Consider the following 17,249-nt stretch of genomic DNA (forward strand, 5'->3'; position numbering starts at 1 on the left):
GTATATATAAAATATATTTATGTAATGTGTAACTCGTTTACTATGTGAATGCTTGAAGGCATGTTAAAAGTATAAATTTCAATCGAGATTCGAGATATGATTAGGTAGCCACCGTAATAAAAGATAAACCGTTTATTGCAGCAAAATTTTTTCATTACAGAGAAAATAAGATCGCACCTCGTGTTTAAACGTTCGGGAGATATTTTTTGTACAGTAGCTACAATATAACTCGGAGAGAGGTGCCGATTAAAGTTCTATATAAAGTAGTCGAGAACACACAAAAAACGATTGCCGGCCTTCGTTAAGGGTGATGCATTTATATATATTTTGTTTTTAAATATACATAAATATAGTCCACTATAATTATAAACGTTTTAGAACTGTTAAAAGGTCCGTAAGGGCTGGGAAGAAGAAGAAGACGAGAGAAGGAAGAAGAGGGTGGATGAAGGAAAGGTGAGAGGAAAGGAAAAAAGGGAGGAACATATGAGAGTACACTAACTTCGTTTTACGTACGTGAAACCTAAATGTCTAAAGCATTTCAAAGGATGGTAATTGTAATCATATAATATATTAAAAAGTTGATGTTACTTTTTTTAATAGCTTAAACGTACTAATATCAATCGTAATAATTACAAGCATCGTGTTACGTCCTTATATAGTCAGCCAAATACGATCGTCGCTGATAATCTTCTTATTTTTCTCTTATTCTTTTTCTTTCTTTTTTTTCTCCCTCTCATCTCCTATAAATCATTTATATTCCTGTGCACCCATTCTTCTGCCTCACTCTCGCAAGCATCTCTATCCATCACGTATACACATTCTTTCAATCACTCTTTCCCTTTTTCTCTTTCTTTCTATCATTCGATCGCTCTCGCTAGGCAAGATTATTCCGATATTGCGATACACGTTAGAAAAATATGCTATGCCTAAAATAGGATGAAGGCCTGAAGGCAACCATTCCGATATTACTGATAATCGGTGTGTATATGTCAGTGTATTGCGTATGTGTCATGTGTGTGCGCGCGTTTTCTTCTATACACGATTCTGATTTCTCTCATCAGCGTTCCTAAAAGTGCGCCAAAAAGAAATAGAAAACAGATCCATCGACGATCTTGATATATGATAAGGTGTACATATTGTCTCTACGTGAAGTCATAAAGTCGTTCTGTAAAAATCGCCAAGAATCGTGTTATATCGAATTATTGTGATTATACTGAAAAATCCACATCTGACAGTCTTAATTTCTAGATATCGTTAAATTGTATTTTTTTTTTTTGCAAATTTTGTTACGATGCAGCATATTCGAAGAAATAAAATCGTTTTCGGTTGAAGGATACGATTTGGCGGCGATACGTTGAAATATTTGGTAGCGGGAAAACTGCGTATTTGTTGTTCGTTCTATTCTGAAGAAAGAAAATCAACGCTTGATAAACCTTACGATTACATTTAACAGAACGCTTTATATTTATCGAAAATAAAAAAAATCTTTGCTATACACATACTTTTCGAAGCGACGCAAAAATAAATCTTAGGCAAATAACAAGAATATGCTACTTTATACAAAACAGGTCCTAATTACAAAATAAGAAATAAAAGAAAGGCAGCACAATTTTTATATAAGCGCTTTGTCCCAGGATAAGAGAAAGAAAAAAATATACATTATTTTGTTTTACGCGGAATCGGAAAACCACAATATATATATATTTTTTTACATTTTCTCTTTTTCTTCAAAAAAATTCAAAACTCTTATAAAGCTCTTAAGGAATTGACTTACACATGGAGCATAAATTTGCGCTGCTTTATCATCTTCTTACTCATCTTGCTTTTTACAAGAATACAACAAAACCGGACAGCTATAGCACCTCTTTTCACACGCATGCTATAGCTTTACAAATATATATATATATATATAGCTATTTACGGACGAGAAAAAGAAATAAAGTTCGGCACGAATTTTAAGCGCGGAGAAGAAAAATAGAGAATATGTATGTGAATTATAAAATTTTATCGATGTAATATCCTTCGCGCATGATTTTAATTCATATACGTTCACACTTTATAAACGTTTAATAGTTTTCTTCTTTGTCGTTCATATAATGCCCGGCCTCTCATTAGACATTTTATTAATCATTTATTCTTACATTATGCGCTGCTATGCAGCACCGGAATACCTCGCGCAGCTATTCTACAAAACTCGCAAAACAAGCAAAAATAAAGAAGAAAACGAGTAAACTAATCGACAATTTCAACTACTAACAATTCATTTATATTCTAAGAAAAATCGAAAATTACGTTAAAGAGGGGTTTAATTTACAAATCCCAGATTTGCGGCCGCAGTGTAAATAATTATTTGCAATATAGGTTGAAACATATTTAATGAGTAATAATTGCTGGTTATATTCACGTGAAGTTGGACATAAACACACAGTACTACTTATACTTCATTGCATTATTTATGAATCAATAGACTAATATACTTAATAATTATTAGACTATAATTATTAACCTAAGATTGTGATCACCCATCAACGTCAGCCATTACCTAAGCAACATTCCCTATTTATTTATTTTTTTGATATATAAACGAAACAGTATAATGTATAAAATTTTTCTAAAACAAACCAAAACACTTCTAAGGAGACGCCCTGGACTGACTGACCGCACCAAGAGTTCTGCCTTTACGTAAAACGAGCTTCATATATTTGCAATTTTCCATTTAAGTAAATTAATAAACATAATATATAGAATAATTATAAACCGTAATAATCATGAAGATAATAATAGGTAATAATAATAGTAGTAAGCTGGCAGCAGTTAATAACCAGGTATATTCTCAATTAAAATTCTTTCGCTAGATGACAAATCTGACTTACATGGCACTGGCATTCAATTACGAACCGTTCACTCTCATACACACACACACACATTCTAATTTACGATCTTTCGTTTATTTGTTCTGTCTGATATATTCGTTTCTTTTTTCATTTTTCTTTCTACGTTTTCTTGACAGTTCAGCTACAAAACAATTTTGCTGTCGTTCTTGCGCGCTCACTCACATTCATACTCTCACTTTCTCTCGATCTTGCACTCGCTCGTTTCACCTCTCAACGTGCGAATCAGCTGCCAGATAATTTATCTCGTTTTCTTCGTGTTTTTTTTTTTTTTTTTTAATATTCTGTTTGTTTATATAGTTATAATAACCATTTTCCCAACGACTACACACTAAATAGTTCAAATTTTTTGCACTTTTTCACCAACAACAACTGGATTGTTGCGCCGAATTTCTTGAGCGCCCATTTCTTTGTAATCGAATTTGCAATCGTGCTTGTCACTGTACCGATGCACGGCACAGAATAGTCCTCCACAACGGCACTCAAATCCTGAAAATTTATCATTGCCAAAGAAACTCGAAGCTTTCATAATACATTACTAATAATTTATTGTATATTACATTTTGCACTTACCGGTCAAACCAACTTTTTTGCGACATACAGCACAACGATTTTTCTTCTTCTTAGATTCTTTATCAGTCTCTTTGCTGTCAAAAGAGTCGTCTACATCGCCACTACTCGCCGATGATCCTTCAGCTACTGCATTGCTTACACCTACTTCGCTTTCCTGATCTTCCCTGTTTACCTGATTGACAAAAATATAACACATATGATAAGCACAATAAAAATAATTATTTATTATTATAGCTATATTTCTTAAATTTCTTGTTACTTGTTTATTCTACTTTTAAATTTAATAAAGAAAGGTTATATTATATAATATATTAAAACGTTATAAAAATGTAAATGTTTATAAATTAATTATTTGTTAATTAGATATAAGTTTCTCTATAAATATATGTTTGTCTATATATCATAATATTTATAATTATTATGAATAATATATATAAAACAGATCAGATCGTTCAATAAGTTCTTATCATAATTAAGAAATAAACATTTCAATATAATTAGATATGTTGCATAATTTTCTTGCTGAAACGCAGATGATCTATTTTAATAAAATTAGAGAGCACATAGGTAATTGCAATTTCTTGTTATAGTCCATGTATCTTCCAAAGCAAAAACATCTTTATCATAACAATGCAAAAGATTTAGAACATATTTGTATTATGTACACATCAATATTATGTACACATCAATATTTTGTCAAATTTATTCTAACAATTTAATATTCCTTTTCTGCTGATCTCGAAATTTGTGTTTTATAGACTAGAAACAATTTGATGTATACGACCTTGTGGATTCAGGACAGCTTATAAGCGCTACCTTCTGCAAATTAATTGAAAGAACAAAGATGTTACGCTTGTGTGGAATAACTACAAAAAGAGACATGGGAATACTTACTTCTTTGGGACTGGGTAGATCTGACGTTGACTGAGGTATGGTAGGAATGGTAGGTTGGGCCGTCGTTCCTGTAGCTGCAGGACTACCGAAACTGCCTTGCAACGTACCAGCGTTGCTGGAGACAGTCTGTGAGGATGGTACAGTGGCAGCTGACACTGGAGGTTGTTGTTTCTTTTTCAAATTTTCCTTATAGCAAAGGGAACAAAGGCCATCGGTAGCCGGCGAGCCATAAAATCCACAGCCACTGCGACATAGGGCTTGCATAGGATTAGACTCTCGTTCCATAACTCTTGTCTTTCAGTATCACTCTTTGTTCAATCAAGAAGATTCCTGTTTATATCCTAGTTGCGATTGCGCTGCTTTGAGAAACAGTGGAAAGTCACAGTCAGCTTGGTGCAGGATAACTAGATGTCCTTCGCTGCAGCTCTCTTCCCGATTGCTCCTCTACAACCGCGTGTCACCATGTATTCACCTGTTACAAGTCATATATAATTAATGGTGAAAGATAAAATAAAATACTAATTGTCGTGAAAAGTATTTTATACAACTACAAAGTTTAAATATATAATTTAAGCTTATTATCAAAATTTATACGAAACACATATAAATATGATATTGCGTTATGTTACATGCACATTTTATGTGTCTTGTATTTAAAATTGTGGAAACGAGTGTGAAAACGTATTAAAGATAAAAGTAACAAAGACAATTCAATGTGAAATCATAATGAATTGTAATGCAAATTATATAATTAAAGTTTATAGTGCTACATTAATTTATTCATAAAATAATTTGCATTATCCGTTTGATGACAAAGAAGTATGAATGAGTATGTAATTATCTTACACTGTATGTAAAAATCATATAAAAATTACGAATGAGAAAATGTAAAAAAAACTCAGATAATACACAATCTTTTTAGGTGATAATTTAACCTTGGCAAGAGCATTTCTCATAAGAATAGCAGGCGATTTTTCGAAAATTCAGCTAATACGCTGTAAAGTAGCACGAAAAATGAAGGTATCATAAATTTATCGTACTTCCTGCGCCAAGCAAGGTCAGACCATAAATATCTACTCAATGGGACATGTCCTCTTGTAAGTGAATATGCCAAGACACACTCGATAATGACCGAAATTTGAACTAAATGACACTACAATAGAAGAAAAGGGAAAACGGTGCTTCCAAATTCAAACGAGAGAGAGAAAGAAAGAACGAGAGAAAAAAGAATTCGGTAAAGAAGAGAAAGAGAAAGAGAGAGAGAGAGAGAGAGCGAGAGAGAGAGCGAGCGAGGTGAGAGGAGAGGAAATAATTCCTAGGAATTTTTACTACGTCATCTTGGCGATCTGATTTTTTTTCCGCCGCGCGATAGCCCGACGAGAGAGGCGTGATCGCGCAGCGTGATATTACTACTCACTTTCCAACACGCAGCCGTGTCGCAACCGATGCACAACATGGAGTAGGAATTTGTGCGAGGCATTTAAGTAACGGCAGCCGTATCCTTATCGCGGACTCGCGAATACACCCCGCGCACAATAGGATCGTCAAGAGAAAGAGAGAATCGCCCGTCTCTTTCTCCCGCGTCGCGGTGGCTCGCTCTCGTTTTATAATATCTATCGCCGCGCACTTTGCGCGGCACGCGAAATCACGACGGAATGGAGCAGCCTTCACTTCGCGTTCCCACCAAACGGTCGTGCGGGCCGCGGATAAAAAGAGCTTCGAAGCTACGTGCTGCGTGCACTCGCACGACTTCCCGGCTCGCAACGCTCGATATTGCTTCAATCCGCGATGCCCGCAAGGACGGAGGAGAAACAACGATAACGACGGGCGAATGTTTTCATGATGGCGAACGTGGATGAGAGGCGCGCTGCCTTTTGGGCGGACGCGTAAGCGGCTGCGGCGACTGCGGCGGCACCGCGCGCACAAGTACGAATGTACGAATAGTGAATTAGTACGAATGCGGTGAACGCGACGGTGGCAACGGCGCCGGCGCCGGCGCATCGCGACGCGATCGTGAACACGGAACTTAAACTCTCGGTATAAGGGGTGTCTCTCTCGAACGCGCTTTCTCTCGATCTCGATTACGGACTCCTTCGGTGGGAATTTCTACCTGAAAATTTGATCGCATCCTTTCTCACGATTTCGACTGCGAAACACGTTTCGATCGCTCCCGATTAGTTAAATCCAGTCGGTAAAGCTGTAAATCTATCTTTTCATAAATATATTGTATAGTGTCATCACAGTTATATGTATATAAGATATTTCGTATAAAAAAGCTCTGCTAGAGATAAATTTAGGTATTATTTTATGTCTTTATGCAGACAATGATGATAGTATAGTATACGTAGTATATGTTTTATAAATATTATAGCATAAAATATTTTATTAATATAAAATTTGTACAAATCAGGATTCCTATTTGATTTAAAATTAGTAAAATACAGTTTATATAACGAGGTTGAAAAATGTCTGATAATAATTTGGTTTATAATATATAAACGAATAGGTAATATAATCTATTCTTTTTCAGACTGTCTTTAGATAGGAGAATAAGAGTAAGGTATTTAAATTGCTAGTTGGGTCATCGATCTGTTTCATTATCAGCTTTATTCTAATTAAGAAGAAGGAATGAGAGTATATCTAAAAATATGACAAATTTATTATAATCAGATTCATTAGATAAAGAGAGATTGAGAGTATATTTAAATTTTAATAATTACTTTTGAGCACGCTCAATGGAAAGTTAAGATGCCGAGTTTATGGATCAATCAAGAAGCGGAAGCATGGCGCTTTTCTTGCGAATTAATTTCACAAGATTCATGTGACTTACATGTATTATGAACACATATAATAGCTGCAATCTCGTATCTATGTATGATTTTCCTTATCTTTTCTATATATGTATTTATATAACATTTTCCAGAGACCATGACCTTAATTTTAATGCTTGATTTTGTGACCAATTGGGAATCTATCTTATCTAAACTCGAGAAATTCACTTTACTCATCAATGATTTTAAAATCATAAAAAATTGGAAATTGCTGTTTATAAATTGCAATTTGGTATTTAATTATCGAGATATTTCGTCCAGTTTCTCCTTAATATTGGATACTAAAAATTCGCAATAAATAAATGTTATTTTTTATAATTTCAAAATTAGATCTATTTTCTTCTAAATTTTATTTTATATGCAATAATCCCATTTTAAATTCTATTTTTGTCGACATTAGGTTTTATTTTTTTATTATGTACACAACGATCAATTATATTTGTAAACAGAACTTAAAAAAAGAAAACTAGAAAAAGAGATTAACAAAAGCATCGATTCACTTTCCAAGATTTGATTTGATTACAGCTCGACTAAAACTGTTCTCGGATACAGAGTATCTTTATTTGAATCAAATGGTACCTCTTTCTCTTCTATCGGTTATAAAGGGTCACAGGAGGTTAAGAATTGGGTCAACTGTCTCGATCGGAAAAAAAGTTATTAGAACGCGCATATATAGGATCATACCGAAATAGTGTCGAATAGTATATCGAAAGGATATATTTCGTTGCAAATTTTTAACGAATTTTTATCGATATAGAGTATAACTGAGTAAATTATAATTATAAGTTATATTTAAATATATCATACATATATATAATGTTATTAGAAAATAAAACAATAAGTAATTAATTAATAGCAAATAATATTCATGCAACGGTAAACATATAAAAATATTCATAAACGAAATAATTTTGTTTCATTAATCAAACCTGAAAATTATTACACCAAAAAAAACTCTAAGATAAGTCTTTTAAAAAATATTATATAAATGTATTTTAGAATGAAAACTGCTTGCCAAAATGAATATATAGATGTATTACGTTATGGAAGAAAATTTATTTACAACGCAGAATGAGGATCTTGAGTGCAATTAGAAATACAAAATTATCTCAGACAATTAGAAAAATAAAAAATGTGTATAAAGTTGCTTGTGCCCTCGTGCTCGAGTAACCATCAGCATTAATTATATCAGATATAAAAAAAAAATTTTTATTAGATTTTGATAAGTATCATTTACGTAAAATTTAACTATCATGCTTGCGCAATCGCATATGTTCATTTAATCAGAACGTTCAAAAAGCCCAGATGACTTATGTATTACCACATGTATACTTTCTCATAAATAAAACAACTAAAAACTGTCGATAGATATTAATCATTACATATATATATATATATTATATATATTTATGATAAAATATATGTTGGAGTATGCAATTGTAGAAAAATATTCAATAAATGATAATATTAATAATATAATAAACATGTTTCGTTGTATATAAAAAATCCAATTTTGGCAAGTTTCAAACTTAAAAACACATTTTTTCCGACAAAAAGCACATCTTCGTACTCTTTATAACTGCATAAATGGAATTATTTATTCTCCGCACACACAACCGTCTTTTTCGTTATTATCACAATAAAAAATTTCCATAGCATGCATGTATGCAAGACAGACGTTAGAATCATTCGTTTAGGAGGGACTGCGGGATCGAACGTCGGAACAGCTGCATGCATAAACGTTGCAGTGGTCAGCGGCAGTACTGAAGTGAGATGATAATGCGAGGATAACAGAGGAGAAGGGGAGTTAAGAAGGGGGAAGCAGAGGGCACACACGCGCTCGCGATGCCCCTACACGTTTTCTACTATCATAAAGTCCGCCGATTAAACCCAACGTAAGGTAGGGCTCCAATACGTACTCTTACGTCACACGCGACGAAGGAAGGGACAGGTGGCACGGTGACGCGCTGTCGATTACTTGATGTTTAATTGCATCTCATATTTGTCATGACACGCTCGTATAATTTGCGCCGCTGCCACGGAAACGGTATATCCTACGCTATGAGAGACAAACATCGTGGAATGAAACCGCGTTGAACACGCGATCCCCTCGAATGAGTCGCCCGTTCGCGAGGATTGTTAGCTTTGACAAAACGCGCTCCGCTCTCTCACTTTCTCCGCAAACGGATAGTGTTCAAATGATATTTAAAAAAAAGAATGATAAATATTGTTTAAAGAATTAACAAGCGTCATATTGAAAAATATTAAAACACTGTTGTGTGAAAGATTATAAACGTTTTATATATACAGAAAAATATATACTTATTATTTTTATTTTATAGATTATACATACATTGCGTAGTATAAGAATATAAACTCGAGTAAACACCGACGGTTTGCACACAATTCGCGAAAAAGTAATTCCTTCCCCACTTTCGATTCGCGATTCAGCTTAATCGGACTTTTACCCCACTTGTGCTGCTCGACCGACAGCACAGACGTAGCACGTGAAATTTTGACAGCTGCGATACCACGCCGATATTATCAAATGTGTAGAACACGGTATAATGAACAGAATGATTTTTAATTAAGAATTTGCAGAGCATCTTACGCGATGTTCTCTTTCTATTTTATTTATTTATTTTTTTCTTTTTATTAGATATACATTTATTACACACAGAAATCATATGTAAGAAAATATCTATATATTTTCTTTTTCTTTTGACAAAGTTAAAGGATCGAGTTCGTAACTATCTCCTTCATGCAAATAATTCTTGAGCGAGACAATAGCTTTAACATTTTGCTTACAAGCCACGTCACAGCTACGTCGTCATCAGTTATAAGTACCAAGCTGGTAAACTCCTCCGTCGTAATGAGGAAAGAGGCAATGCCGTAGCAAGGCCGAGGCAAATGGAAGTAGCTTCGAGGAAAGTCCGCACGGTATAGTCAGCATATAATTGCCCACATTCGGTTGACTTCATTGTAAGATGAATTGCCAACCCCCGTGCTTCTTTTGCAATTGCCCACACATATTTGACTCATGTTGCGCAGATAACAATGACGCATACGCATTTCCTACATCGCTTATCTGATCGGTTTTTGTTCCTAAACCAATTCACAAATACATACAATTTACGATAAATTCCATTTTGCCTTTGTGACGCGCGTTGAATAAGAGAGTATTTTTAATTAAAATTTATCAAGGATTTTTCGAAAAATCAAAAAACAAAATTATCTGCATTATTTGAATAATACACAAAAATATTTTTGCTGCATTATTACCCGAATCGCGATAGCTTTGCAATGAATTATAAACAGCAGTTTAGAAAAATATTCACTTTGTGTGGAAGACGGAAATGAGAGGAAGAATACATGCGTCAAGTAACAGTGAGAGTCATGGTAAAGTTCATATGACACGATGACTCGGTCGCTTCTTCATTCATGTTCTAGAGCGTCTTATTTTTTCCTCTAACGTTTTACCTTTCGAAATTCGATAGTGTTCTCTTTTTTAAACTTTCATTCTGTTCATTAATGTGTTAAAAGTGCAACGCGTGCGCGACCTTAACGTCGATTTTAATAATTTCAAATAAAAAGAGGATGTATGTGTGTATGTGTGTGACGTCAAGGAATGGAGAGCGAGAGCGCGTATCGATTGAAATACGTAAGGTAAAAGATAAAGTGAGATCTTTCGCTCGGATGTGGGTACACAAAGTAGGTGGTAATGACGATGAAAATTAGAAGGCTGTGCAGAAAGACGTGTCCAATCCAATTTTTTTGTGAGAAAAGGAATCAATATATCGAAATTTATTAAAGAAACTTTTGCCGAGCTCGATGATTTGATTTAGAGTCAGATGTATCTTTGCGTCTCTATAGATTTAGATATGCAAAGATGCAAAAATCTCGTTCGCAGTTTTTTATCCAATTAATCGGATTAGGTTCGATAATTGTAGTTCAACAGAGGATATGTTCGTTCGGTGTAAATTGGTGTACGTGAAACCAAAAAAGAACGCAGCAGCGAATAAAGGCGCGGAAGACTCACGCCACGAAATACGTCAGATTCATAAGCTTTTGTTTACTCGACGGAGTAAACGACCTTTCCCACAATGGCTGCTAACGCATTGGACGGTTGTTCGACCTTCGCAAAGTCGTGTGGTCGGATTCACACCAGTGCCGCCGCCACCGCTTTTATCATACAGAAATATCTCAGATTTCGGATAAGTCACAACCTTGGGAATCCCTTTTCGGATGACCACGACGAACAATGGACACGTGTGGAATTTGGCAAGACTTAACCCACTTTTGTGATATATTCCAAAATTATATTTTAAACATAATGCCTTTAAGTTTTTATTTACATTACGCAATAAGACACATCATTTTTTGCGCATACACACAACGAATCTAAATTTATTGAGAAATTGTATAAATTTTTCTCGAATCATGATATTAATTTGATTGTAACATTAAACTAATGAAATATGCAATTTTATCTCGAACAAGAAATAACATCGAGTACAAAGAATGTCAAAGATATCTTATCAAAGAGAATAAGGAGATTAATGCGTGACAATGTAAGCTCTCTGAAAATGGGACTAATGTAGAACTAATTGTATTATTGTACAAAGTAAACACAAAAATTTAATTGAAAAGTTTATACACAGAGGATTTGCGCATTTCTGAGAATCCGTGGGTTCTCTTCGAGAGAACTAGTGTATTCCTTGCCCTGTGTGTGCAAGGGCTAAATTTAGAGCAGGAGCAGGTAACGGCCACGAAACTAAAAGTGTTGCTTGAGTCCATGTTTAGACGCTAATATTGTTGGTGGTATTGTTTTTAACTCTGCATCTTCCCATATGTTGATGCTCTTATTTGATAATAGAGAGTGAAGAAAGGAGAAAGGACCGACTGCTCGTCAAATCTGTGCAATTACACAACGGAGATAAGTGAAAACTTGCTATATTTATATCGAGACTGGACACAGAAACTCGCATTGTTTCGTACGAGGTCAGAAAACTCTAGTCATTCGGAAATGCAGATCGATTTGCGATTAATTTTGCCTCGGAAAGCGTTAACTTTCCGACACGCAGAATGAGTTTTCCGAACTAATCTCTCTTGCGAAACAAATCTAGGATTCGTCGATCTCAAAGTCAAAGGCAATGTTATAAGTGTAACAAACGAACACGATACAATTCGAGCGCGACGAGATCACGGATATAGAAAAAGCATCAATATTTTGTTCAGATCGACTTTCTCTGCTTAAAAGGCGGATAGTTTTATCTTTATTTCTTTATTTCGCTTATATATCTCGGTATCGAAACGAAAGCAGACTCGGCAAAACGTGTTCGAAACTCACATTCTTATTAACAAAAAAATAATCATATCTCGTATAATATGTAATAGAAAGAGAGCTCCTGATGATACAACTGGACAACTACTGCCGAGAATGAAAATCTACGCGACTCGAAATACACTCGACATTATATATGGTTTATATAATGATATATACATATGAGACGTTCTCCGCGTGGATCCGTGCGCGAAAGATTCGCGATTTGTTCGAGGCCGCGCAAAGTCACTCGTAGATCACGCGCACGCGGAAACGCGCGACAGAACAAAATATCGCGTGCACGTGTGCGCGCGCATCCCCGATGCGGTCGTCCCACATTTTTCGCGCACTCACGCCGATCGGGAGATGATGATTCATATTCATTTCGTGGCTCCGGACGCGGTCGGCGCCATAACGCCGCGTTCGCATGCGTGATAAGCAAGGACGTGCGCGCTATTGTCGATGCGTTCAGCAAAATTTCCAATTAGTATCTACTACAAATCATCGATATTTCTAATGTCGATGTTAGAAAATATTTAAGAAATTATTTAAAAAATATTATTGGTATGTGAATGTTAAAAAGAATATTAATATTAATATCAGAAGGTACTGATAAAAAAAAGATATGTTAATGTCAATAGAAAACGCGTATCGATAGTAAAAAGAAAAATCGATATTAAAAAATATTGTTAAAAAACGGCATTAAAAAGTTGATATTAAAAAAAATTTCATTACCTTTTTTTCGTTTCTAATTATTCATATTTCAACATTTAACTTGACGTGTTAATTAGAAAAAAATCCTATTTTACAAAATTACATATAATTGCAAATTGATCTCTGATACCGTTTGATGTCGATACCTTTGAATAGTATATGTCTCGTCGTGTGTCTCGTCGATAAGCCGACTCCAATTGTCGATTCTTAAATTAATAAAAGCGGCGGTGCAATTCTTTTTTTAATGTGGCCATTCCTACCCCGTGCGTCTCTACCTAACCTGTCTCGGACGCGTCGAACGTGGTCGAACCTCGTGAAGGCCTTGCCGCAACTTTCACGTACACGCGCGCGCGCGGAGAGTACATTGTCCCAGAGAGGCAAAAGTCCCTTCGTCCCCCGCGCGTGCACACGAAGCGGATCGTGTGCGCACGCGCGGCACGCGCGTGCGTGCGTGAACGCTGCCGCTGATTGTGAGAGTAAAAGAGTCGAGAGATAAAGAAAGAGAGAGAGAGAGAGAGAGATAAAGAAATGAAATATAAACAGGTAATACAATAGAGAAGGCAATAAAAATCACAACCCTCAGAAGATGGAAAGATGAACGAATTTTGTTTAGTGAGGTTCTTTATTTCAAAATCTACAAATGGTTTCCAGAGGCCAGAGCCCCCCCCCCCCTTCTCATTTTTCTCAATGAATGAAACGTACGAACCCCGTAGTTGTAAACGTTTATTAGTTAGCCTCGAGGAACGATTTATGATTTTTTGGATTGTAAGTTGTTTGACACAAGTTGTGTCTTCGTTAACTAAAAATATGAAGGCTTTAAAGACCCTTACACCGAACTGTTTGAAACGTCAAAAACTACACGATGAACTGGCTAATATATAACTATTAAAGAGAGGAAAGTTCGCTGAAATTATATAAAATTTCCATCTCATTTTTTTCTCAAAAAAAAGTCTTCACAAATCACCGACACTTCAAATACTAGCTCGTATTGGATATATCGTTACACATTTCATAACACGTGCAGCACATTTTACAATAGAAATAGGTCATAAGAGTATTCCTAATATGTATCGATAAACCGTTTATTATGCACGCTATTTATGCATATTTCAGAAACAATTGATTTTTGCAATTACGTTATTAATATGTCGCTTTTATTAATGTACGTTTATAAATTACATACTGTACTTTAACTTCCTCTTTGTTCTTTCTCTTTTCAATTTTGAAGATGGATAAAAAGAATCAGTTAAATTACGAAATTAAAGTTGATAAGTGACATTATGTCGAAACAGACTATTGATCATTTCACGTATTTTGATAGATGACTATCAGCTCCGCACGATTGTAACGATAATTTCGTAACGTCCTGTATAGCATACTTATATCAATCAAGGCGTTCAATTGGAGAACCTCGCGGTGCACAAATTTGCGCCGATTCTCCTGACGTCATTTCTCTCTGTATATAATCATAACTATGATCTAAAAGAGAAAGAATATCCAGTTAGCTTGAGTTAAATAACAGCCTATGTTTTATCTAACATTAATAATTACTTAATCAACAGAGTTAACACCTCGCTGTCTGTTTTTATAATGTATGTAATCTCATATAGTGTGTAGATGTATAGATTACATATTAAAACGATTTTTAATAGACGGATGTCATTATAAAATCAGCTTTAGTTTATCGAAAGATTAAATTTTATAATTACGATTAAATGATAGCAAAGTTGCATTTTATATATGATTTCACTTATACGTTTTTATTACACAATTCCTATTGCAGATGAGGCTCAAGAATCTAAAGGAAGGAGAGCAAACAAAATGAAGAAAAAAAAGATGCGTTTAAAGATACATTTATTATATATATCATACCAAATAATTACCAAATAAATCTCTCTCTAAAAAGAGACAAGGTAAGGAGTAGTAAATTTAGAAGCGCTAACTGCAACGTGAGATGCAACGATAATTGTCACTCGTTGTATACAGGATGTATCAGACGTCACATACCTCGAGCTATAAATACTAGAAACGAAACTAAGCAGCGTAATGATTGTTATTATAGTGATCGTTAAATGTTCGAACAAGTTCAAGAGTTCGTTGAGAAAGATTGTGTATTAAGCGGAGAATCTCTCGTTAAATATTGATGCAGCATGATAGAACACCTCTTAATTACAGAATTGCTGTCTCAAGAATTAAAAAATTTCGGTGAAAATCTATAATTAATGATTAATTAATTATTAAATTTAAGAGCATGAATAAATAGCGAAAACCTATGTTCTTTATGGTTCCAAGTAGATCGTGTTTTAAAAAATATTTGATTATGAAACAATTAAGATATTAAAGGCATGAACGACTTGTAAAAAAAAAAAACGTCGATATAGTTAACGTAAAAAGATTATAACTTTTTACTCAGTCTTCGCTAAAAAAAAAAGAATCGACTCATCAATCAATAACTTATCATCGACGGAAAATACCATACAATTATCAATGATAGAGAGACATTATACACAAAAAATAATCGTGCCTAAAATGAGATAAAATCTTAAAAGTAAAGACTAATCTACAAATTTAGAACAAAAAAGAAATGGAAAATTTTTAAATGCATTATACACGAGAGAGAAATATGCGAATTATACGTGAAAAGGAACAAAGTGAACGAGACTTTGATATTCAACGGTCACATGTGAATAGATTAAGAGATTCTTATTATAAAATAAGATATATAATAGATGAGTTAAGTTGGATCATAGATGACATATAGAATATATATTATATATTGATCTATTTCTATAGATATAGATAGAAAGCGGACGGAGGGGAGGCGGAATTCATTATCGCTCGCGATGATCCGTTACAATGACTAAAAAAAAACTTGTAAAATACGACGAAATAGCACACCGCGATTGACGTTAACGGCAATGTAAACGAAGATGCGAATGCTTGTCTGAAGGCAAGCATGCAGTAAGAAAAGGATGTGCATTTATTAAACTCGTTCGACGAGCATTCTAATCAGGTGTATAAAAAAGAATAGGCAATTCATGCAGGATGTTTAACATCCTGGCAAATTTTGCATCTTATAACAAATTTGATTTTAGTTTGAATTTTCAGCATTAAATATCTCGGTAACTAAGAGATGAAATATTTCTAACAAGAAATAAATATATTCAAAAGTATAATAAAATAGATCGCAATAACCATTTTTATTTCCGGGACTCAATGTGCCAAAATTGCATAATTTTTAATGTTAGATAAATAATCTATGTCTTGTCACTAAAATGATTAGTTTTCTCAAGTTAATCCTTCACTATCTGTAATTCCACGCGCAGATATAGTTCTAAAATATATTCCATGACCCCAAATCAATTTTAATTATTCCAAATAAAAATCATTCTTAAAAACTTGTCGACTTGCAAATATTTATGCAAGAATAAAGAAATAATATAAAAATATTATTCGTACCATATTTTGAGATACTATATGGTGAGAAAATATCGCTCGTTCTTTTACATAAATACATTTAATATCAAGCGGATAAAAGAATTAAATTTCAAACCTAGAGAATGAAATTTCACCTCAAGATTAAAAGCTTGCACATTTACCGCACCGCATCGCTTATATATAAATGATTCTTTCTGCAAATTTTATTTCACAACGTTCAGGCTTCAAAGGGTGTAATGACGTGGACGCGAACGGCTGGCGGTCGGAGCGAGCGGTCAGGTCAGGTCAGGTAAAGGCGGGTAAAGCTCGACAGAGGAAGTGCCTCACATGATAGATACGAGAAATTATTCTTGATAAGGCAACGGGCAGAGGCGCGCTACGTTGGATTGGGAAATACGACGGCGAGAGAGTTTCCGTTCGACACCGATCGTGGGTCTTCGTCTCGAGCGAGTCTCGGGAGCAGCTGTGGAACGGACGCGAGTCGCGATTTCTCGCCGTGGGCCAGAAGAAAGATTGTAAACAACAGGGTACGAACGGGGGAAACAGCAGCGAGGAGGTGAATGGAGGGGAGGGGAGGGGGGGGGG

The 17,249-nt window shown here is 34.7% G+C and overlaps 1 protein-coding gene across 7 annotated transcripts in view; it reads right to left on the reverse strand.

The window, feature by feature from the left end:
- Window positions 1–139: 139 nt before the first annotated feature.
- The window catches only part of LOC115239677 (AN1-type zinc finger protein 5), a 19,978-nt gene continuing 2,868 nt past the window's right edge, over window positions 140–17,249 (reverse strand). For 2 of the 7 annotated variants that reach the window (XM_029814325.1, XM_029814329.1), the window contains exons 2-5: window positions 4,359–4,830; window positions 4,281–4,283; window positions 3,465–3,636; window positions 140–3,380 (exon numbers count right to left, since the gene is read on the reverse strand). In XM_029814325.1, the coding sequence (XP_029670185.1) occupies window positions 3,232–3,380; window positions 3,465–3,636; window positions 4,281–4,283; window positions 4,359–4,643 (609 nt within the window). In that variant the 5' untranslated portion in view covers window positions 4,644–4,830 and the 3' untranslated portion in view covers window positions 140–3,231. Of the gene's footprint in view, window positions 3,381–3,464; window positions 3,637–4,280; window positions 4,284–4,358; window positions 4,831–5,398; window positions 5,557–5,775; window positions 6,259–6,468; window positions 6,489–9,997; window positions 10,295–17,249 lie in introns of those variants that run through there. The other 5 variants (XM_029814328.1, XM_029814330.1, XM_029814326.1 and 2 more) reach the window with 5 other exon arrangements.

Source organism: Formica exsecta, unplaced genomic scaffold (genome assembly GCF_003651465.1).
Source record: "Formica exsecta isolate Colony F162 unplaced genomic scaffold, ASM365146v1 scaffold393, whole genome shotgun sequence".
NCBI classification, from domain to species: domain Eukaryota; kingdom Metazoa; phylum Arthropoda; class Insecta; order Hymenoptera; family Formicidae; genus Formica; species Formica exsecta.